General features: G+C 42.5%; 1 protein-coding gene and 1 long non-coding RNA gene across 8 annotated transcripts; both read right to left on the reverse strand.

The window, feature by feature from the left end:
* Positions 1–1,335: 1,335 nt before the first annotated feature.
* Positions 1,336–4,681, reverse strand: LOC124349174. Its single transcript, XR_006920182.1, has 9 exons — positions 4,662–4,681; positions 4,312–4,471; positions 4,109–4,250; positions 3,841–4,048; positions 3,194–3,437; positions 2,591–3,132; positions 2,439–2,528; positions 1,431–1,581; positions 1,336–1,373 (listed from the first exon to the last, which is right to left on the reverse strand). It is a non-coding gene; the product is annotated as an uncharacterized LOC124349174 (long non-coding RNA).
* Positions 4,682–5,273: 592 nt separating this feature from the next.
* On the reverse strand, positions 5,274–24,083 carry LOC124348834 (calcium-dependent secretion activator-like). 7 transcript variants are annotated; one of them, XM_046799148.1, is made up of 36 exons: positions 23,993–24,081; positions 22,638–23,012; positions 19,128–19,302; positions 18,891–19,049; positions 18,512–18,767; positions 17,760–17,944; positions 17,545–17,625; positions 17,012–17,184; positions 16,725–16,748; positions 16,324–16,417; positions 14,053–14,174; positions 13,830–13,974; positions 13,622–13,728; positions 13,199–13,374; positions 12,677–12,697; positions 12,398–12,592; positions 12,196–12,332; positions 11,894–12,081; positions 11,099–11,131; positions 10,480–10,581; positions 10,334–10,397; positions 10,118–10,241; positions 9,986–10,006; positions 9,773–9,888; positions 9,223–9,234; positions 8,980–8,985; positions 8,547–8,703; positions 8,317–8,458; positions 8,090–8,245; positions 7,860–8,013; positions 7,730–7,790; positions 7,571–7,668; positions 6,998–7,114; positions 6,822–6,926; positions 6,197–6,321; positions 5,274–6,128 (listed from the first exon to the last, which is right to left on the reverse strand). In XM_046799148.1, exons 1-36 carry the CDS (start codon positions 24,004–24,006, stop codon positions 5,885–5,887), a joined length of 4,464 nt encoding a protein of 1,487 aa, XP_046655104.1. In that variant the 5' UTR covers positions 24,007–24,081; the 3' UTR covers positions 5,274–5,884. The 7 variants fall into 7 exon arrangements, with proteins under 7 accessions (XP_046655104.1, XP_046655103.1, XP_046655105.1 ...); XM_046799147.1 differs by having other exon boundaries at positions 6,998–7,123; XM_046799151.1 differs by lacking the exon at positions 5,274–6,128 and adding an exon at positions 6,481–6,657 and having other exon boundaries at positions 6,200–6,321; positions 6,998–7,123; positions 23,993–24,082.
* Positions 24,084–24,787: the final 704 nt, after the last annotated feature.

Below are 24,787 nucleotides of genomic sequence, written 5' to 3' on the forward strand. Positions count from 1 at the left end.
TTTGCTTCTTTTAGGGCGGTCGTCAGCTCTTCCATTGAGAAATCTGCATTCATTTCCGCGTCTCCTATCCGTCCGTCCGGCTCGTCCGCTTCACCATCTTCCATGGACTGTTCGGAGATTCGGCGGTGTTGGAGAAAGGACTCTGAAAGGTTGGTGTCACTGCTTACTGCTTTGTAGTGTTTTGCAAATAGGTTGGCTTTTGCTGATGACTCCGTAACACACGCCCCATTTTTTTCGAGTAGCACCGAGATCGGTTTTGTTTTGTTGTTTCGCCCCAGCATTTGGTTGGTTTTTTCCCAGAGATCACGGGACGTTGTGTTCTTGTTTATTGTGCTACAGTGAGCTCGCCAGTGCTCTTTCTTCGTGTTTCGCATCACCGATCGGCTTTTGTTACGTAAAGTGCTGTATATTTTGTAGTCGTCTGGATTTCTTGATGCGTTTGCTCTCACCCAGGCCTTTTCTTTTTCTTTGATGGCGTCTGCACACGCTGCATTCCACCATGGGACGCCCGGCTTGTGGTGACCTTGTCGCACGACTGGGATGTGGTTGCTGGCTGCTAGGATGATGGCGTGAGTCACATTGTCATTGAAAACATCAATATCGGTGGAGAAGAGGTCCATGTAGGATAAGTCTGCGCACGTTTGAGCAAAGCCGACCCAGTCAGCTTTTTTAAAATTCCACCTAGAGTTGTTGATGCGCTCCACGGGGACCGGTATGGCGATGTTTGTCATTACTGGGTGGTGATCGCTGCCGAACGTTGATTCAGATACGACCGACCAACTACACTTTGTAGCAATATCTGGCGTTGTTATGGTCAAGTCTAGGACGGAGGATGCTCCTGAACTGGATCTGTACGTTATGTTCCCGTCGTTAAGTGCAACTAGCCCGTTTTCTTCGATGAAAGATACAAGACTGAGCCCTTTGTGGTCGTTTTTCTTTCCTCCCCACATTTCGTGGTGGCTGTTGAAGTCTCCGCACAGAAAAGGAGTGGAGTCTGGGGGTAAATCTCTGAGGATATTTTCAAAAACTTGCACATCGTTCTCCTGACTTGAGTGGTAGATATTGCAAATGGAGATGCTTTTTCCGTCGGTGAAAACCTCTACTGCGACTACTTCTAGTGTGGATGGCGGCAGATCAATCTGTCTGAAGGGGACTGATCCCTGTCGACTTTTCTCTTGCCTTTTATACGACTTTTTCTCACCCCTCCTCTTAAGCCTTGTGGCTATTTTACCTTCTTGATAATGATGCAAAACGTCCCGTTCTCACCCAACCTCTTACCACTGCATGACACCTTTTACGTAATGATATCCATGGCCTTCGATTGAAATGCAAACTGGCCTTTCCTTCTGCAGGTGACTTTGCCGGGGATGGGTCTACAATAACCAATATCAAAATGAATACCAAATAGCTTACCCTTGCGGCTATTGTACCTGCTTGATAATGTTGAAACACGTGTCATTCTCACCCAACCTCTACACCACCCCATGCCAGTTTTACGTAATTATCTCCGCGACCTTCGAGTCTGAAGGCCATGGAAATTGGCCTTTTTCTTTCTGCAGGTTGACGTTGCTGGGGTTGGGCCTACAAAAACCAATATCAAAATAAATATCAAATCATGAATGGTAATGGCTTAAACTTTAGTCACTTTATACCAATTGGCATTTGAGTCATTTGACTCATTTCTTCAGTGACTGAATAAATCTTCAATTTCGAACTGTTTGAACAACAATCAGCTTTTTTGAAAATATTCTACGGCAACCTTATCTAAGTTTCAAACACATGACCCTTGCACCTGCAACCGGAGCAAAAAATCTTAAAATAGAGATTAAAAAAAGGTTAATTATTAATTTTAAAAAATACAAACCGAAGCTTCTCATGAAACGGTTGAATAAAATAAATAAAATAAGAAATTTGACACAATCGCTAAAGCTCGATAGACCGTCAGAGTTCGTCCGCTACGCGTTCACAACGCTTAACTCAAAAATTAACTTAAATGATCCTTAGTAACCATTCAGGAGAAGCGGGGGGGGGAGGGAATCGTATTTCCACAACTGATTTAGGAGTATCTAACACGCAAATCGAATGATGACAATACCTGAACTCTAGGCCTATGGATTTTGTAACCGCAAATCAACAATGAGATCCTACTAGCAGCTATTTTACATAAATGAATAACATTTTCAGGAGCTAACCTTACCCTGTCTTTTTACCACCTTAAATAGTTGATGACCACCGGAATCTATCGCGTGTCGTTTGATGTTGCATCAACAAAAGAGAAAAAAATTCACCGTTACATGACCAACGCGTTTCTGCCACAATAATGTATGAGCAAGTAAAACAATGTTTTGACACTCGCTTTGTTTTCGTTGCTAAGCAGTAAGAATTTCACACTATTTTCTGCGAAAGCAAAAGCTTCATGTCGTATAGTATAGCATTACCTTTTTTAATATTTTTTTCATTTGGTTTAGCGTTTTGTTCAGTGACTTCTTTTCACCAAAACCCCTCAATGGGCAACACCTCCGCGTCATCTGGGTAATACAAACAATTGAATTTGTAGCTTTCGCAATTTGACTAACGTGTAATTACGTACCCTCGTTTAAGCCTCGATGGAGTGGCAACCCTTAAGGATTGTCCGGGCCGCTCAAAGGAAGCGTTGTTCTAGATTTAAATTCTTATTTAAACAGACCATCCGGTTCAAAATGCAGCCAGTCAAGCAGGAGAAGACAGTGTCCGACTGACTTGACCAGGGAGATTACCCGGCCATGGTTAAGAGAAACCGGAAAAAGAGCGAAGAGAGCCGAGGAACAGTTTTTAAGAGAGCAATGCATCATAGTAGGCTTCCGGCTTAGACTCATGACCCTCCAACAGATTTCATCGAAACATGCGCCTTATTGCAAGTCCCCGTTCGACCAGACATCTCCCTTCCTCCTGGTTGTCGCAACGAGTGAGTCACCACCGGAGGGCGTTGGTTAGTGGTTAGTTAGGGAAACGGGGCCACTGAAGAAGGGAGCCCAGATATGCACCTGTAATTTGTTTACATCTACATAATTTATTGACGAGTTTTTAATTTCAGCAACCTCCCCTCAGTTTTACAAATGGATCAAGTCTATGGAACGGCAGCAAACGATTCAACTGAAAAAAGAATAGAGATTTTAATTAAAAGTCTATAACTGAACGAAACATCAAGCATTACCTCAACGCCGGTACCAAGAGACGACATATCGACAAAATGCAACCGATAAAATAAGACCGACATCCAACTGTTCAACAATGCATAGAGCATGGAGACCAACATAGACAAACGAGACATTTAAGTGTGATGTTGAACTGCAAGTCTGCACAAACTCCATTTCAGAGCATCTCTCAACTGGAAAAGGGCTGCAAAACCACTGTACACCAAACAGCAACACCATAAACATCAAACCGACCATGAACTCCTACAAAGCAAAAGAACATTAATGAACCAATAACATTTTGAAATGTGAAAAAAAGGTACCGATAATAAAATTTACTTAATTTAAAATTAATTAATAAATGGAAACCAGGAAAGAATTCTGTACATCTACTTCCAATATGTTAAAAAAAACTTGGTAATACTAAGAGGGAATTTGTGTTCTAGTTTGATTGGAAGAAAATTGGGAAAAAAAAACTCAGTGGAAGCTGACCAACAACATGGTTATCTTTGAACAGAAACAATTATTTGGAAGGAGGAAATATGAATCCTAACTTTCTACTTCACATCAAATTAAACTTGTGAGTTGAATAAAAAATAAAACAAACAAACAAACAAACAAAACACAAGACTTGCCAAGTTACAACCAATAATATCAATATAATTACCAATTCATGAAGTCTTCTTGCAGTGACACTTTGGATAACACCAGCTTGATAAACTGCATGCAGCAGCTGCTGCTCAACTTGACCCCCATCAAACCTTTACCAGCTAGCTGCAACAAAACCAGGTTAATGATACGACAGCCATGAGGCTCAGACTTTGTTGTGTTCTCAATTTCTGCAACAGTTGAGCAAAAGGATATCCGTCTCTGACCTAAACATAAACTAATAAAACCTATTGCATTATTGCAGGCAAATTTATCAACAAAATTACTTTACTAGCTCCTGAAGTGTTTCTGCACGAGATGAGACGTACAGCCGAATAGGTACAGCTAACAATGGCCGACATTTCGGCACAGCAGTTTCGACCCAAGTGGTCACATTATTTGGCCAAGTGAAATTATATGCCAGATTTCCTGTAAATTCAGACAGAAACGTTAAGATTAATTAAATTTAAGAAATACAAACTAGCATTACCAATTACATTTCATGGCTGAAAATGTAGATCGACACCGCAATTTCGTAATGAATTTGGAAAACACTTTCAGTCAGCGTCTCGGAAACAAATGGCAAATATTTCGTCTTGACGAAGACACTCACGTCACCTAGTGGATGGGGGACAATCCATTTTAGCCACCTACTGACGGCCAAAAGATTCCCTCACGATTACCACATTTGACTGTATGGAACGGATGGATTCTTAACTCTGTTTCCGAAGCTTAATAACATCACGACTAACGAGAAATGAATAATCAGATTACACATCACATACAAATAAATCTGATGAGATTGGGGATATGGGGGTCCAGACAAAAAATTTAACTTACAATTTTCTGAAGAAAACAATAATTTTCCTGCCTGTGGCTGTAAGGCAGTTCAGGCTGTTCAGCAACTCCTATAAATTTAGAGAGAATCAATCTGACGTTGCGCTATCTATTCCTACATAAAATATTACTTACTTACTTTAAATAATTTTTAAAAATTTCTTTGTATGCGACAGTAGAACTCCAAAGACATAAGAACTCTTTTTTTTAAATAATATTTAAAATACCCGACAATAGAACTCCAGTGCCTGACAGTAGAACTCCACTACGCGACAATAGAACTCCAACGATTTAAAAAATATTTCCATGCCCGAAAGTAGAACTCCATTGAATTTTAAATATTTTAAATGTCCTGAAATAGAACTCCTTTACTAGGAGTTCTTTACTACCTTACTTCCAAGAGACCCATTACTACACCCAAGGTAGCGCAACGTCAGACTGCAGCGCACCTGACCGTAGCATTAAAATATGAAAAAAAATAAGAATGAAAAACAATAAACACAGGCAAGCAAATAACTGATACCCACTGGGCGAGGTTGCATGAATGTGAAATATGAACAAGGTAGATTTAAAAAGAAATTGTTAGTTAACGGAATGATAAGAGACAACGGTCAGTCAATTGGAATAATTGTATTTTAATTAACAAGAATTTGAGGCCACTACCACAGAAGTGCTGGATAACGAGAGAGGGGGGAATTGACAACGAGCTGTTGAACACACGGGAATAAGACGTCGAAAGAGTTTTTATTTTACCTTTTTTGTTTTAAGAAAGAGAAGCGCAGGTCATGAAAAGGAAAAAAGAGAAGAGCCAGAAAAATTGAAAACAAACGACAAAAGAGGCGCAATAAAAGAGCGAACTTTGTAAGTCTAGATCTATGTACAGCTTATGTATATCCACGAGAAATGTACGCAGGAAAACCACACACGCACCAAAATGCTGATTCTGCATGACTAGCCACACGACAACTGAAAGACTGGCGTAGTCTCTCTTTAATGTAAAACAGGCTAGTTACTCTGGCATTTCTGCTTCAAATAATACATCTTGTTTGATCATTCAGATGGCCAACTATACTGTGTATGAGTGAAAGGTGTTGACAGGTGAGTAGAAGGGTAGTGGGGGAATCAGAATGAATAGAGATCAACTAGGATAGTAAGATGCAGCTCAATGGCACTGGCCTTCCATTTCCTTTCATATTTTTTTAAATCTTGTTAACTGAAATAATTTTTTAGAACCAAGAGGATGGCCCTCCGAGTTTGCCACCCAAACCTCCCAATCCTTTACCAAAAACATTGCCCATCCGACCGACCACTTGATTGGTCACGTTACTAATCTTATTGACGTAGGTTGCAGGATCCAAAGATGACGTCGATCCCATCCCAGCGCTTCCCGTACTGCTTTGCGAAGTTTCACTAATCTTCACTTTAGGTCGAGACTCTGCTTCTTCATCACCTCCCATTTCATTGTAAGTACTGTAAAATGGTATTTAAATATTTAAAGGAATTATTTTTCATAACATTCATTAAAAAAAAAATTATACCTCATGCCCATGGTGAGAGCGCAGGTAGCCTCTTCGGTTTGCATTCTCGTCGACACCGTCTGATATAGTCTCGAATTCAGATTTTCTTCTATGACGCCTTGCAGTTCAAAATCCGTGTACAATTTCTATTGTCAAATAAAATCATTGTAATGACATTGTTGAATTGGCAAAGGCACACGATAAGAAAAGTCGCAAGTGTCATCGTTCAGAACAATAGCAGAAAATGAACGAACAAAACGTAATAGAAAGTAAATAAAAAGAAAGCGTCTCATAAAATGCCTTACACTGAAATTCGTACCACGTACAAGAAGCGAATACGTCACGACAACACACTACTCTATTTTTCCAGAACGAATCAGCTGCTGTTGTTCGGTAGCGATACGCTGGGCTACAACCACAGCGTCACGACCGTGAAGCGATGTCGGTAACATCCCGTGGACCTCTAAATCGGCGGGCAATTTCTATACTCGGTACAGTCGTGGATCAACCAAAGGCACAAATTACATAAAAAAATCATGCAAGTAAAAAAACGCAAAAAGACGATCAAATAAAATAAATACAAAACTACAAACAAAAAGGGTTTTGTTCTCGAAAAATAAAAGGACTAAGAGAAAAAAAAGCGTACCTTGACAATGTGAGCTAAGCAAGTGCATTGATAAGGGTGAAGAGAATGATTCATCCGGTCTGCTAGCCAGGTGCCCAGCATTTGAATCTGGGCCGCGTACCACGCCTAAATGCGGAAGACAAATGTGTCTCAGAGAGTCATCAATTTTTAAAATTTATCAAGCTTTCTCATCTTACGTCAAATAAGTTGAGAATCCAAAGTTCGTCATTGACTTTGCTGCGGATTTGGTCCATGGAGTTACGAGTGAAGTTGACGTACGACTGGCCAAGATCTCGGCCCGATCCCGAAACATTCTGCTTGTACTGTCATCAGTTAAACGTCGTCCACCACAAGAGGGTATTCATACACAAGGAAAAGGGGAGAGGGCACCAGCAGAAGAGAAACGTAGAGAAAGCCCAGCAAGGAGAAAAGAGAAGTTGATAGACAGGAGAGAGAAAGAGAGAGAGAAAAAAAAAGAAGAATTGAAGTCATGCTGAGATCTATAACTATAGGTGAAATTAATTTCCTATCGTAAATCACTATGAATTAAAGTCAAAGACGAGCAAAAAACTCTTTTGAAGACGTTTGATCGTGCGGAGGAATAGATATCAAAACCCAGAAATAAGCCAACAAGTTCCCCGATAGTAGATAAGTCAGTTTTGAATCAAAAGAGAGTGAGAGAGAGAGAGAGAGAGAGATAGTCGGCATCCAGCGGAAGTAACTTGAAGAAGTTGAGTTATGAAAGGAACGCTGAAAAGAAGTCAAGTTACCGTAAATGATAGGATTGACCCGAGGATAGATCCTTCATCGTAGCGGGCCAACTTGCTGATCACCGACTCGAGAACTGATAACAGTCGACTGACAACGCCTACGCAAGGATCGGAACGTGTTAGTGACAGACTATTTTCAAGTATAACACATTTTCATACCTTGAGACATGGTGGATGAAGTTCTCTCAATGAGCTCGTCAATTTTAGTGTGATATTGATGCTGATAACGAATACACAGTTAGAACATCATTTTAAAAATGAATAAAACTACAATCAGAAATAATATTACCACATCAACTCCGTCAACGGCGCAGAGTTTGAAAGACTGTTGCTTGGCATCGAGTACTACGTTGACCATGGCGCAGAGTTCGGCCGGCAGCACGTAATCCGTCGAATTGAATGTGACTCCCTTCTTCAACCACTGCTGGAAAGCGTTTTCCGTTCTGTATGTAGGCAAAGAATTTGTTTTGAATTTTCTCAATGTAAAAAAAAAAGTTGATGCTCAGCAATCGATAGCACCTCTGAATGCAGGATTCGATCATGTCACAGGCCATGAGTTTCAATCGCTGTTCCAAGTGGCGGGCAAACTCGGCATCTGGCCAATGCAAATCGTGAATGAATGACTGAAGAGCGTCCAATTTCCAAAAAAGATCCTCTGATGTGGAACAGCCATTTCTGTTTGAATAGGCAATCAATCTTAATAAGATCTCGCTTTCAAGTGTCAAAATCAGCGCGTTTTTCATCACCCTTTGATCTCCCACTTCTCTTTCTCAAATCCTTTGTGAATCGACTGGGCTATGCTGGATTCCATCAAGTCAACATATCGAACGACTTGCGGGGCGAACGTATCGCGCAAGTGCTGGTGAAACCGGCCATTCTTCAGATTATCTGCCAACGTACGTCAAATCGAAAAAAAAAAAAAAAAAAAAAAATCAATTACCAAACATCCAATTCATCGTTGAGAATAATTGCATACCATCCATTCTGAGGTAGTCGTTGAGGATCTGGAACAACGGAAACGAATCCCAGGTGTCGGGTAGCTGTTCGGCCAGAACGGCATCCATGTCAACGGCGAAAAATGACCAAAATATCTCGGCGTGCTCCACCAGCAGGTCGCTGAACCAGGCAAAAGCCTAGACACGTTTGATTCACCAGAGTTTATAGATAAGTTCCAGCTCGCCTACATATTACTGACTTGTAATGACTTTTGGTATCTACTTTCAGCATTGTGATTATACGGGTATAATTGACTAAATAAGCCATCGTCTTATTCTATTTGGGTCAAGCTGGACAACTATGACACAGTGCTGAGCAGGCGACTATAGAGATGTTAGGTTGTGTGTCAGAGTGAGAGTTGAAATGACAAAAAAGGTGAAAGTGAGAAATAAGGAGAAGCCGTTGGTACTCACTTGATCCTGATTGGGCGAGAGGGAGACAGAGACAGATTTTGAGCGACAGTTGAGTAGAAAAGAGAGGGAGAAAGAGAGAAAGAAAGAACAGTGATGAAAACACACATTATATCTGTATGTAATTGAAAAAAACGAAAGCTGATGTGAAGTAGATAAGGAAAAGCAGAAAGCCAAAATTTTCCTTTTTTTAGAAACTTTTGAGAAGAATCGGATGAGACATAAAATAGAAACCGTAACACTCACCCCTTTGAAAGCCTTTTGGGAACAACAGACACCGAACAAGCAGCAAGGCAAGATGGTTTTGGGGGGTCAGATCAAGAGATTTAGAAAGAGAAAAAGATGAAAACAGAGACTAAGAATTGAAGCCCATCTGTTGTTAGGATCAATGATGGTTAGACGGCACAATTCAAAGAATTGTACAAGAGGTAATCGCTTCAGATTGAAATGTAGTAGATTATATAAGCGTCGCAATCAAAATGAGAAGATGAGATGGGAAGAGAGAGAGAAAGTGGCTGGAACACATAACGGCAATAACACGAAAGGCAAGCCACGTTAGAGTTGATTCGAGGGGTCTGCAGCTCGTTTTATATTAGGTATAGGATACGTGAGAGAAACACTCGATATTAAAACTGTTAATACTTAAGATAATTTTAAAAGATAAATTTTGCGAGATACGAGGAGGGATGGTATTAGTAGCCATCCCCTCGCTTAATTAATCATACTTAAATTAAAATTGGAAAGAGTTAATAGCTTAAAAAAAAATCTCGGAAGAAAACGTTCAATTCCACATTACCTCAGCGTAGTGTTCTTCATTCTGTTGAAGAAGATCAACGCACAGTTCAGCCAAATGAATGAGATCCTCCAGTTTCTTCATTGGAGGAACGCCGGGTTGTTCACCGCTCAAATCATCTGATCAAAAAGTTTAGAATGATAGTAGCATCAAATCGATTCAAAATGTTCAATCAAGAGTTTCGCGTAGAGGCAACAGATAAGCGACGACATTTACCTTGAATAGTAGTTTCGGCTCCTAGTTTCACGCACACACAAAAAAGAAAGCAGCGCGAGATTTGAAAGCGTTAAGATCAGCGATTCCAGACTATATATATACGTAATAAAGCTCAGACGCTCAGAGGCTCACCTTCTACTTTGGCTTCGCTAGCCAATTTGTTGTAGTTGATAAGCGCTGCATTTTCCAGACATTTCTTGATGACGGCGCGGACCTCTTCGGCCGGAACGGGAGTCATGATGTCCTTCATTAAAACCTAAGACGGGATTTCACACACATCGTGCAATGAATGGCTCGAACAGAAATGTGTGTAGGGATTCTGGAGTATCTAATAAAGGATCTACTCACTCGCTCCATAAGAGATAAAGTGGCTTTCAATGCGCCTTCAGGGCGACCGAAAGGGAAACACGATCTGAAATTTTCAATCAGCCAAATGAAAATGCAGACAAAGACCTGAAGAGGGGAGTCCCAGCACCTTGCAACTATATATATACCTGAAATTGGTGATTTGATATTCAAGGCGAATGCGAAGCCGTTCTTTGATCTCTTGAAACTTGTCCCTCTCCTCGTGAGTGACTGTGCCTACACCGTCGGGTCTGCAAATATCGAACGTTCATGGTTACCATTGAAACTGAATTTACCGGCCGGGAATATTTTTGTTGGCATTCAAGACGGATCACATTGATTTGATGGAGAAGAGGGGGAAAGTATTTTTTTTTTTTTTTTTTTTTGTGGATTGGGATGATGTTCACAAGCAAACGAGAGGTTGGATCACGCACGAGTGAAACAGATATTCGTCACGCACATACATCCAAACGAATCAACCACAAGAAACGAAGAGAAAGGAGAGAATAATCAACTGAATCCATCAAAAGACGATCGAAGACGTTGGTCGGACTTATCACGGCTACACAATTCTACGACTAACCAGGACAAAAGTTGCAACTCAAATAACTGGACGAACGCAAAACTCATTCAAGACAAACATGTGTGGTTGGAGGAACTGCACACCACGATTCATATATATATATAATACGGTAGAGAGGAAAGGAAAATATTAACAAAAGGTTGTTTGTTTTTTGTTTGTTTTTTCAGAGCGACGAAAGAGCCTACCTGGCAGGGGCAAGTACATCCCCATCCGAGTGGCTACTTGGTTATTGTATTATTTTTTTATGAAATAATTTTTGTTTTATTTTTAAATGCATTGTTTTTAGTTTGTTTGTTTTTAAATTCAGCCCAAAAGTAGAGCATTAGTGAAGATGGTATTTGTGTGTGTGTTTTTGTTCAGCCGAGATGGAATGGAATGGCAGGCGTCGGGAGAGCGAAGAAAGAAAGAAGTAGAAGATAATATACAAAAGACAAAAGATAAGTTGAACGAAAGAATATAGAAATCACAACATAAGAAATGATTAGAATGGAAGCCATCAGCGCTTCATTTTGAAAAATATCTACAAGACTATAATTGACGAGATGGATACGAAATGCACCTTCACTTTGAACCGACAACTATTTGCAAAAAAGAAACAACGCATTCTGAACAGCGAGTTAAATGGAAAGCAGGGAATAAATTTCCCGTTTCCGTAGATTTTTTTTTTTTTAAAGAGATTTTCACCGAAACATCACATCGATCGACAGGTTCTTTAATTGATTCAAATTGGGGTTGTTAATGAATTTCAGGTGGAATCAAGTCGGGTTGCCAAATATCGGAAAAAAATAATCCGTTTAAAATGTGCGATGAAATTTCGCTGCTTATAATAATTAATTTGCGCTTATAATCGAATTTATGTCGCTATAAGCTAATAAAATTATGTTCCGGATACCAGTTTACCTCTCGGCACGAGAGAACAAGATTAATTTAATTATTAGTGTGCTCTTAATTACACTGATGAAACGAAAGCGGATTCATACCGATTTCCGTGAACGTGTGAGGCGCAGAAGGCGAAAGAATAATGAATCAGCGTAGGATCAATCATCATTCCACGTTCGGCCCGGTAGAGCAAATCGGCCAGGTAGTACAAGTGGCGGTAGCATCCGCGGACTCCGTACCGGGCGCAGTACTCGTCGAGAACGAAGATCTGACCGGGGGAGAACCATCCCTATTTAATTCATTTAAAGAAAGTGGAATCAATTTAAAAAAAAATTAATAGAAAGATAAGGACGAAATAAAATCTGAGGCACTCAAGATTGGCAAACGTCAAAAAAAAAAATACCAAAGAAGCGAAGGGATCGTTCAACCGAAAGTCCAGCGTCAGCGTCTGAACCAACTTGAAGAGGAGTGAATGATCAAATTTGACCGGATCGGCCGAGATGTATTCCTCCATTCCGTGTTTTCGAGCCCGATCCGTGTCTGGAATATATCAAATTTGAAGTTGGCGCTCAAGTTGCAACAATAAAAATATAATAGAAGCGAACCTCCTTGGATTTTAGCGATGGTGGAACTCTTGCCGGACGGCGTCAGAGGCGGCGCAGGCTTGTGAGACTGCCCAGTGGCCCGGTAGAGGGCCATCACCCAGAGATGCGACTCGGCTTCGTCGTCGGCAGCGAAAACAACACTGTCGCCCTCCTTGACGGCGTTGAAGAAGAATCGACCGCCGTCCAAATCTGATGCTCCGAATGCGAAAAAAAAGGACAAAAACCAAATTCATCGACCCGTTGGCGAGCAAAGGCATCCGAAATGAGACATTTCCTTACCCATTCCCACCATGAGATTGGCTGCGGATGTGTGTGGTAATTAAGCAATAGAAATAAAATGAATCACATTTTCACATCGTCACTGACACTATCATAATCACATCGCATCGCAGTATATCGTCCCAGCACAAAAAAAGGGGCTGTGTGCATATAAATGCGACATTTTCTCAATCATGTCGCGAAATGAACTTGTATACACATAAATTTCAATGGGTCGCAAAGCAACAAAGCAACACGGGGCCTGTATAGCGTGCAGAGTTGTCGTTGTATAAATATACTTTCCCGACTATCGCGCTGCTGAAAGCGACTCGAAAAGGGCGTGCCCGCTTTGCCAGCGTGCGGTTTTCGTGAGTCGAAATCGTTTAGATTATAAATGATTCGAGTGCTGCGAATAGCGACAGTAGGAATAAAGTTTCATTTGTTTTGTTTTTTGTTTGTTTTTCCCGCCGTTTCTATACTGCAACTCGAGAGATATGACGACGCAATCCAAATTCAAATCGAAAATCGGAAGCTTTTACGTACCGCTGGCGGCTTCGATGTAGTCCACCGTGTAGCCGTCCAGCTGGAACATTTCAGACGGCTCCGTCTTCTTCTCCTTGTAGCTGCACATGGCGAAGGTGTACTGCGAAACTTGAACGAGGACGTAGTAGCGTTTCTTCCACTTTTTCCAGACGCCTTTGCCCCAGGCGTACAAGTACCTGGGAAACACACACAAAATTAAAAAGCGGGAATTTTTGAAAAATAGCATCAGCGACCGATCCATCACATCCGACTTGGATCGAAGAAGCCGACCCGCGATATATAATAGCCGGCCGTATCGATTTGCCGCGGTTGCCACACATGACGTGGACTTGTATATAGATATATATATAGGCCTCCATATCGTGCGGTACATAGCGTACATCCAGTGCAAACCTCGTACGCATCGGTGAAACTCAAACTCACCCGCAGTGTTTCATATTGAGCGGCTTGTCCATGCGGCAGGCGATTTTGATACGCAAGTCCTTGTCGGTCGCGTTTTTGGGAACTTCCATTTTGTGCCACTCGGGAAACTTGGAGGGGAGAACGAAGAACAAAATCAGGAAATAAATAATAAAATAGTAAGAAGAAGCTCGGGAAAGCTAAAGAGAGAGAAAAGCTAGACGACAAATACCTTGGAAGCCAGCGGAGTAGGTCTGAGGACAATTCTTCCCAGCTCCTTGTCCTCGAGAGCAAACATACCTTCGGCTTCGGCGAAGAGTTTCATCTTGACTTGAGGCAGCGGGTGAGTGGTGGTGAAGTCGCCCTGAGTGTCCCACCTGATCAAAAATGGGTTTTTGGTTGTTGAAATCGTGACGTCAATGACGATCAAAAAAATAGCGACTCTCGTTTCTCACATGGGTTTCGATGCTTCCGCTTGGTCTGTCTGCAGTTTCTCGCCACCTTCCACTTCCATGGTGCAGTAAACGATGCGATTGGGTGCCAGCGATTTCAGTCCCTTCACTTCCATGATGATGACCTGTGTCGTCAAATCAAACCAAACGCGTCATCATCAAAAGGCGAATCGCCAACTTAAACCGACATGAAAAGGTTTTTCAAATGGCAAAATCACGGACGAGTTAAAATAGGCCAAAGAAAATCAACGATGTTTGTGAAACTAAAGAAAAGGTAATAATCAAAGTCGTCGTTCTAACTAGTGAATTGAATCAGTGTTGCCATAGTGAGCAAGAGAAGAGTCAGGAAAAAGAAAACGAAGAGTCGTCGACTTTGTAACATTTTGAATATACATATAACACGGGAGCGGATCGATGTGGATCTGAATGATTCAGACTCCGTCGGGAGAGAAATAGAGAGAGAAGGAAAAAAGAGAGAGAGCGAGACAAGGGCGAACGGAAGAATACAAAGAAAAACGGGGGGGAGAGAAAATAGGCGAAAAGAAAGTTAGCACGCGTGAACGTCTCGTCAATAGACGAGCCCAGCGGGAGCCATTATATCCGTCTAGCTTTGACTACTGCCGCCGCTGCTGCTGCTGCTGCTGCTGCTGCTCGAGAGCCAAGAGATAGCGCGGCGAATATATAGAGAGAGAAAAGGAGGGAAGAATGTCCTCGTTCCTGCTGAATTGGCTTCAGCCGATCGGATTTAGGGCGATGAACCACTGCCAAAAAGCAGCGAATCTTGCCAGGAAGGAAGCCCGCGAGTGCATTCGACCAAAAAAGAAGAAGAGTCGTCGTGATTGGTGGCCCAGGCCTTTCATACAGAGACACACCCGCCGTGCTCCTATGTGTCTGTGTGTGTCTGTGTGGCTTTTTGCCTTGTCAGTTGATAATGTAAGAAGAAGAAGAAGAAGTTGCAGCAATAAACCATTTTTTTTCTAATCAACCTTCGCACATTGACAATTCTTGCGGGAATCAGTCACGCCGCAGCCGACGGCGATTACCCAACATTTTTGAATGATGATGACATCTAGTTTAATTTATCGAGATAATCGAATCGTGGAACGTCTCTCGATTCAACTTTCCCTTTCCGCCACATAGTCCAATATAGTCCAGTCACTTTTGGCCGTCTTTTCGGACTCCCGGTGATGGCTAGCGGACCGCCATTCAACAACATCACTTTGAAGCCCGCCTGCTCTTCACTCTTAATTCAGGCCGGGCAATCTAAAGAAAAAAAGCCCGGCTTGGACGATGGAAGAAACGAGCAGCAGCAGCAGCGGGATTATATCCCGTGGACAAAATGGATTCATTAGCTACATAACGGACGGGTCGGCAGTCCATTCGAGCGCAGAACTGCCGAGGCGACGGACGCTCTTTGATGAAAAAGGCAACCGAGCGTATGGAAACGATGTCACGGCCCATATAGACACACATATCACGGACGGCCAGCCAGCCTGTATATGCTTATACTATATATATACTTATTCTCTTTGTGAGGCTTTTCTCATCTTGACTCGACAGCTCCGTGTTGGCCATGATGCGCACCGGAAACATCACGCCAATATGCAAACTCTGTGAATGACTTGGTCTCTTTCCATCTAGCTCTTTGTGTGTGTGTGTGTGTGTGTACATAGGCAGCAGCTGACGGGCGAATCAGAATGGAGAGAGAGACACACACAAGAGCTTGGAAAAAGCCGAGAAAATTTTAAAAAACCAAGAGCCGAATAAAGGGGACCGCTAGTGGGAAACGCAGAGACTATGGGGCTCTCTGTCTCTCTATCGATTAGTCGCTTTGTGCCTATAGCTCTCTCGCATTCAGCCATTACAGACAAGCCGCACGCGCGTATCTACTTGGGTCAAAAATGTGTGCGGCGAGTCAGCGGTCGGCAATATATTGACTGTATACAGGGAGAGAATAAAAGAAAAAGAGAAACGAAGAGCATAAAGAAAGTGGGAGAAAATAAAAAAGAGAAAAGAGCGGATCATAAATATAGATTCTGTTCCGGATGAAAGGCGATCTGATGATTTTCGCTCGGTGAAAATCATCAATCAGGATTTTTCTCTCCTGACTCCGGCGGGAAAGGAAAATAAGGATTTCGCTCACAACAACCGCGAAGAAAGATATATAGTGTGTCGAGTAGGGAAAAACCAATTTGATCGAGGTTTCGGCGAATGCGGATCTTATATAGCAGCATAGGCGAAGTGTGGAGACCATTAGAAGGAAATAAAACCCACCTCGAGTGTGAAAGACAGGACGATATCCATTTTGGATAAGGTGGATTCGCCATCGGGGCCGTCTTGATCCAATCTGGAGAGCGATCCTTGAGATCTGCAAGAAATACCGGGAATTACGATTGATAAACTTGGCGCGATAGAATTCAACAGCTAGGAGAACAAACAAACAAACAAACAGAGCGCTGTATAGGGGCGAAAGCAAACACAAATGCTCATTTAGATGTCTTTATATAGCGAAGAAAAAAAAAAGGCTTAAACCGGTCTCCAATCATTATCAATATTGACTCCCGTTCTATACAAGGACAACATGATAGCTGGCCTTAATATCGGAAAAATATGGACACACCACGGAAACCATTTCTTTTTTTTTTTTTTTCTTTTCTAAAACACGATGCACTTGCCTGAGCAACGAGCTCCTCCGTTTCCTGTGAGAATGTAGCCAAGCAACAGCAGCGACGGTTGACAAGAAGAAGAAGATAAAAAACATTGGAGAAATGATTATTAAACTGACAGGAGCTACTAAGGGAGCAGAAAATATTGAGAAAATTGAAGCGGAGTTAAGCGAAATGGCACAGAGTTTGTTTTTTTTCGAGCCGCTTTCGACGGAACGGATCAATGTTTCGACTTATTTATATTAGTTTATTACGTAATGTGGTGAAACTGATATTTTTGTCAAACAAACCCTCACCCGCTGACATTGTAGCGCTTGAAGCGTTGCAGACCGTAGCGCGAGTCGGCCGATCCTTTGCTGACTGGCAACGATTCTAAATTGGCCATCAGAAGATTGATGGACGATTTGAGTTCTTCGATGTAGAGCACCTCCATCTCTTTCAAGACGAATCTCGGCATCAGTTTCCGGTTCTAAACGACGACGATAAAAAAAAAAAGAAAATCATAATAAAGAGTCAAGCAAACAAAAGGGCATCCATATAAACTCCGTCCGTCATTTTGGTGATAGATGGAAAAGCGACGGGAGAAAACGATGGGAAGGAAATAATCTGGCGTCACATGACACTCTTGTAGAGGCGATGCCAATGGCCCAGAAAGCGGAATATACCGTGTGGGTCGCATACGCAAGTGAGAGATGAGAAAAATGCTCAAGGCTTGATGGGGAATAAAAAGCAAAGGGGAACATGGAAGGCGCATCGCTTCCGTGCGGATGCGCTGATCTCGGCAAAAAAACCCTGAAGGAAGAAGGGAAAAAAGACGAGATGAAAGAACCTTTTCCATTTCCGCCACTTTTTGCAGTCGACCGTCAAGTTCTCTTCGGATGGCGGCGGCTTGTTCGTCCGACGAATCCAACTGTCAAATAGTTACAAAAAAAAATAAAAATATTCCGTCATTCCAGCCTTTATTCCCTCATCCTTCGACGGTGGGGGGGGGGGGGGGGGGGGGGGGGGACGAGGTCGTCTTCTAACAGAAATTTATATACGAACTTGTAAGGCGTTGAATAGGAGTTGATGTTCAAACTTTTTGACACCGAGAATCTGCTGGAATAGATCATAAAGTTGCTCTTTGGACAGGGCCAATTCGCTGTGCAGAGTTTGATTCATCTGCGCTTGCTGTTGTTGCTGCGATCGCGGGCCACCTCCGGGACGTCTCGAATCATCCTCACCGACTCCTATAGTTTCCCCGACAAGAAAAAATTAAGTTAACCGCGAAAAGTATAATGCGCAAAATTATGGATGGATAAGCGTCAAGGGAAATGGATGGCTTTTCAAGAATTGCACGAATGAAAACGGATCCTCCATTACTTCGCTATTTTCTAAGTTTAAAAAGGGGGAAAATAAAAGTTCTCCACCCGTTTTTGCGCAAGTTTGACGATTGTAATGACGAAAAGTTCACGTGGGCAGATTTTATGTGAACCGCACAAAAAGTCCCGAAATAATAAAAATTAATTAAATTTCTTCCTCTATGAACTAAATTTGAAATAAAGAAAAAATGGATCGTGGCAGACTCAGTCGACCTGAGCGCATAATGAGATAGCCAGTCAAAGAGAAGCAGTGTTGCGCCCACGAGAGCGGAAACGTAATGACGACGAGACATGCATGTGTACATACTCCATGGTCGCCACTTTCATCTTTTATTCGTGGAAAAGTGCTTAGTATCCCACAATTATATAAAAACGCGCATCTCTCGTCTATCATTTTCAAAGAAATAAAAAAAGGAAAAAGAAAATGGAAAAAACCTTTAAAAATGGCGTCGAATTTAACCATCCAGGACGTCAGGACCGTCTCTTTGGAGAGACCGTCGATGTCGGGTAGAGAACGAACCCGACGCTCGACACTCAATCGGAAAACATCTCGAAAGTCTTGCGACGAGAGGCCGCCAGCGGTGACGGCGTGGAGGACTCGGTCGGAGCGCAGGAAAAGTTCCGTGTAACTCTGAACGGCGTTGTGAAAAGCCTCGTCGGCCAAAATGGGCGTCTCTCCTTTCAGGAAGCTCTGCATCCGTCACACACGACATTTGATGCCACGACGCGGGAGACAAAAAAGATTGAGAAATCATCAATTATTAACACCTTGTGTGTAAAATCAAAACGAGAAATGGGACCTTGTGTGTTTTACCTGGAAGCGTTGCTGGAGCGACTCGAGCTGTTGCTTGGAGACTTTCAGTTGTCTCTTGGTCATGTCGGTCGGTTGTTTGGCGTTGAACGGGTAGGCGACGCAACGTGACACAAAGACGTACAGCTGGAGACGGCGCTTCCTCTCCTCCTCCTCGCGCTCCTGTCGATCCCGGGACATGAATGATAAATCCGCCAAAACAAACCGACAGCAAACACACGCCGGGGGTGGTAGACTTACCTGGAAATCTTGCTCGTTCTTGTCGCTAGTCAACGACGGCGAAGGCGATAACGGCCTAGGCAGAGATCCGCTGCGGTGGGACGAATTGAGCGAGGGCGAATGGGCCGGCAGGGTGGCGCTGGTCGAATTGGAAGTACCGCCGTCCGTTCCCGGACCCAATCCCGGCGACACCGATCTGATGCAGGATTCATTTGACAAAATATAAAATGTACCAACAAAAGAAAATTGAGTTTGCGGACTTGAAAAGATATGATAACTCCGTTCCAGTTAAACACAAAAGAGTTCCTTTAACCCCATTAACTATCCATCAAAAAAAGGACGCATGTCGGCCAGCATCAATCCATTCCAGTAACAAGGGACGATGTCTTATATAATCTTCTCAAAGTCCCCTCGGTGTCCAGTTCCCATTTTTTGATGCTGTCCTATAAAACGGACATTGACGAATCGGGGCGGACGTGGATCAATTTCTTTTTTTCCGTTTATAAAAATAAAACGACCTTGCCACCGCCCCGCTGACGGACGTGAACGCACTTTGATATGATAGCTTGGGGGGAGATGGATTCGCATGTTATTTTTGGAGGGAACCGTCCGTTGCTATGCTGGGCATCTCTCAATGATCGATCGCAACATTCGCATTATCTATCTTGGCGTCCGGCAGAGCAAACCAATCCCACCCAACGATACCAGGCTATATATCCAGCCCTTTTAAGTGACTACTGCTGAATGCCCCACCCCTCAAACAAGATAAAAAATCCAGTAAATCGTGCAAAATCTTTTTTGAACAGAAAAAGGATAGATATAACCAACTCGATCCGGAAGAAGCGGAGAGATATTGTGGAATTAATTCGGCAGCTGCAACGCGCCAGTTTTTTTCTTTCTTTATCCACTTTTCATTCTCTTCATCTCGAAAAAAAAAAACAGGAAAATTCGATTTGCGATATACTGCAGTGCGGGAGAAGAAGGTGACAATCGGAAATACACGACCGAGGCGTCGCCGCTTTCAAACGAAAAAAAAAATAATAAATAAAAGTTTCTCCAAATGCATCATTCCCCACTTCCTGGGAAACCAATAAACTTTTTTTTTTCCTCTGCTGCTGGTGGTGCTGGCCCTTTTGGGTTTTCCCGCCTCTCTCCAACAAGCAAAAGTTGGGAAAAGAGTGGGGAATTTAAGAGGTTATCGGTGGGTGTAGACAGTTGTCTGATCGATTATCGGACTAGGACTTGTCACGTTGCCAGTCCAACAGAACGCAACCAGCGGATTTGTTAAATAGAAACACGCCCGGTCGGGAGGCGCACATATATATACATCTGTCGAGTCCGTGTTCTTTCAAAAGATATTGAATTGGATCTTTTTGTTTCTTTTCTAGTTCAGTTGACTTTTTCTTGCCCGCCGTCTGGATAAAGTTGATTTCAGTCTGTCTGTCTTGCTGATCCTACTCGGATTTCCCCATTGCAATTATGTAGTTGACATAGATGCAGATGGACTACTTCTCTGACGTATGATCCCAAGTGAAAGGCTGAGCTTGATGGCAAACCCGTCCACCCTCTCTTCCTCTCCCTCGAGGGGGCACTGCACTCTGCATCTGTCAGAGTGGTCTGGTTGGTAAAGTTTGAGGATTTTGGCAATCTTCCGTGCCATTGCTTAGTCCTCTTATCTCATCTCGGCGATGACCGAGAGATGAAATCAACTAAGGGAAAACAAAAGAACCCGCTCTGCTGCTTCTGCTGCTCCTGTCTGCCACGAAGAAAACAATCATAAACAACTGGATAGAACACAAAATCAATCGTCTGAAAAGCTCCGTCGATTTGATTAGCCAACATGACGATTGACTGCTTACCACCAGTGCGGTGCCTCCCACCCCTCTCTATTGATCTTATTTCTAGTCTATTTATAAACTAGCTGGCGTTGAAATATTCAACCAACTGTTGATTTGCGCTTGTTATCGAGGAAAGAGCTGCAGCAGCAGCGCTCTCAACCGACACCTATATACTTGCTCGGTTGGTTCCTCCTTTCCAAATGAAATACACTGTCCCCCCCTGTCAATTTTCCACACTTGTTCCCCCTCGCCAACACGTCCAAAGGGACATTTTGGGAAGAGTGGGGGGGGGGGGGGGGAAGAAAAAAGAGGAACAAGAATCAACTCTTTGAATTTGTGCAGCGTGTCGTGAATTTGAAAAGCGGGAACTGAAAGATATAGAGAAATAACATCTAAACGAAATGATGATGTCAGGATCGCTCTATACAATTTTCTTTAAAGAAGCGAAATAGTAATAAGACTGGATAGTCAATCATGGTCAGTTGAAGGCGTGTCTCATTTCCAGCCAAGGCAGGAATGATGAAAAGGGAAAATTGCGACTTAATCAATTGAGTTGCCTGGTTGGAGGCGAAGGATCGCCGATCCTTGCGGGATGGAAACATTTAATGAAACCCGGGCCGTGACTCTCTCGAGTGATGAGCTATGCCCAACCAACCCGCATTCGACTTGCACATCCCGGCGCAGATGTGGGCGCCCATTGAGCCCAGCAACAACAACAACAACAACGCTGGCATTTTCCCCATATTACTTATTATTTCTTGTATACATACAAAAGTCAGCCGAATTGTTGTCTATTGAACCTTGACTCATGTCCCGGTTGGCCCCCAGTTTGTCGTGTGTCTGATCAAAACAAGAAGAAACCAATTGACTCGGCGGCGCTAGACTCATCTACGACGGCCTCTCTTAATTCGCCGACAATTCCTAGACGTTGTTACACGACGTACCACACACGCATCCATTCAGACGTTGTGTGTCTTTAGTACAGTAGACAAGCCCTGGGCGTCAAATAGCCTATTCCCCTGGCCGGGCCGGACTGGCATGGGGGGGAATAAGTCACGTATTTATGTGTATAGTATGTAGCTTGATTCCCGGCGCTTGATTGGATCACATGCTCCATAGGTGAAAAGAATATAAGAAAGTGCAGAAACACACAGACACACAGACAAAAAAAGACAATAATAATAATAATAAAAATAAAAAGAAGAAAAAAGGATCGGGTCACGCGTGTTCCCCCCCGAGTCTCTCTAGCTCTTGTCTCTTGCGGGTCTTGACAAATTCGTTTTGCTTCGACTCACTCAGTCAAAGAGAGCGACGCGATGAGGAGTTGTCATTCTCATCGTGTCATACATCACCGTCACCTCTCTTCTTATTCCTGTACATATAACCCCTCGGCGTGTCTTTGGTGTGCGTATATCTAGGGCCGCCATCTTGGACGTCGTCAGGTCAAGATGGTTCGAAAAGAGAGAAGAGATGAAAATAAACAGAGACACACTCGGTGGCGTCTCGTCTGCATTGACGTCACGATAGACGTGGATCAATTTTTGTAAAAGGGAGTCGGGATCCTTAGGTAGTTTTCGTGCGCTCCTTATCGGCCGGACAAAGACATCCTCCAACACAAGAAGAAGAAGAAGAAAAGGGTGGAAGGGGGGGAAGAAAAGAATCTAAGGAGATCAATGTCAAGACTTTGACGTACCTGGGCAAACTGCCCGACGGCGGAGGAACATCCAAGCTGCCGGAAGCTCCTCCTCCTCCTCCCCACGACGTTGCAGCTGTGCCGGACGACGACGAAGCCCCGGCTCCTGCTCCGTTGCCTCCGCCAAGATTTCCTCCCGCACCAGCGCCAGCCAGTTGCCCAGGAGCCGTCCCGAAAGAGTTGTTGGCACCTCCTCCTGCCGACGAGCCGCCACCGCTAGCGTCCTGCTGGCCCTTGGCGGCCCGTTGCGATGGCTGCGAGTGATGGCGATGGTGATGCGGTTCCTCAACCCCCTCTTCATCCGTTTCCTCTTCGGAAGAGCTGGGGTCGATCATTTTGGCTGGTCGATCAGGTAAGCGGACTCCCCCTCGGCTCCTATAATAAAGTAACGTCAAACAATCAATATAGAGACGGCCATTGCACAAACAGCGGGCGGGCAAAAAAATCGATTGTATAAATAAACAACGAGATCAAACATTCTAGCCGCCGTCCGGCAGACGTCATCGCCCAGAAGACTATCAGTCACAACCACCCGTCAAACACTTTTCGGTCATGTCATTCTTTTTTTTTCTCCATCGATTTTTGAATCTTTCCCGCGGTCACCAAAACAACAATCGATTACGCAAAACAAATAAAAAGGTAACGAGTAGTCTACCGACACCGTGGGAGAAATGGATTCTCACACAAGTTGACCGAACCAAAAAAAGAAAATAGAATTCGCCAGTCACCCCTTTTACTTTCCATCGCCAGAAAGACGTGATCAGTCACAACCCCTGAACATTTATTTTTCTCTATCGCTTTTCTGATTCTTTCCCACGGTCAACAAACAACAATCGATTACGCAAAATGGTAGCATAAGTGTACTATATAGCTACCCATTTTACTGTACTTTTACTTAACTTTTACTTTTTGTCACTTCATTTTTTTACTGTACACTTCACCTGATTCTGAATATTCTTTTGCTTTTCTTTTAAATTATTTCCACAAGTGAGATGAATTCAAGTGCAATAAAAGCTGAAGTAACCAAGTAAAGTGCAGTAAAAGAGAAGTAAAAGTATTTTATATCACCAAGGTAATCCGAAGACATACAGTGAAGTCAAGTTTTAATACCAAAAATAGCTAAGCTTTACGTTTAGTTGACAAAAGCTTCAAATCTTTTTCTGCAATGAAATCTTCAAATATTAATACAAGGACTTGGAAAAATTTCAAATGGATAACATTTGCAAAATTGTTCAGAAGAAAAAAGCGCGCCAAAAATAGCCAAGTTTCACGTTTAGTCGACACAATCTTCAGTTTTTTTCTACAATTAAATCATTAAACACTAAGCACTAGAAATGTAGGAATGGATAACTTACTCAAAAGTGATCATAAATGTATACAATTGTCATCACAGTCGTGAGTGAAAAAAGCGTGAATTTGTACACAACCTGCTGCGTCGACGAAAACACTAGAACAACGAACAGGACTGGACTGGAGAAGAATACATTTAACCGGAGCCACGTTGCATTGCATTTAAAAAATTAAAATATGTATAATTTTATAGATAGATAAAAATATCATAAAAATTCAAAATAAAATTGATTAGTTTACTGACCATTATTTCGCAATTGTTATTTAATTAAATTTTTTAAATTCAATGCAACGTTGGTCTTGAAAAGAAGGGGATGAGAAAAAAGAAAAGAAGGAAAATAGTGCCACGTTGCATTATATTTTTAAAAAAATATTTGAATAACAATTGTTGTGGGATGTTATTGTCACTAAAGTAATAAATTTTATGTTTAATTTCTTTGGATATTTCTATCTACACATATAGATATATCTGTTTCTTTTTTAAATGCAAGGCTCCGGTTAAATGGATTCTCCTGTTACTTTTGTCAATTTGTCAGTGATTTTCGTCGACAGAGCAGGTTGTGTGCAAATTCACGCTTTATATCACTCACAACTGTTATGATGGATTGTATATATTTCTGATCAATTTTGAGTCAGTTATCCATTCTACATTTCTTTTATAAATGGATAAATGAACTAATGGAGTGAAGTATGGTAAAAGAGAAGTAAAATTAAAGTAAAAAGGGTAGCTATAGCACACACCTCTACCACACTAGATTGACCGACAAAGAAAAAAGAAATCAAATAGAAAAGGAATTCCC

The sequence above is a fragment of the Daphnia pulicaria genome, chromosome 7 (assembly GCF_021234035.1).
Source record: "Daphnia pulicaria isolate SC F1-1A chromosome 7, SC_F0-13Bv2, whole genome shotgun sequence".
Lineage (NCBI taxonomy): Eukaryota > Metazoa > Arthropoda > Branchiopoda > Diplostraca > Daphniidae > Daphnia > Daphnia pulicaria.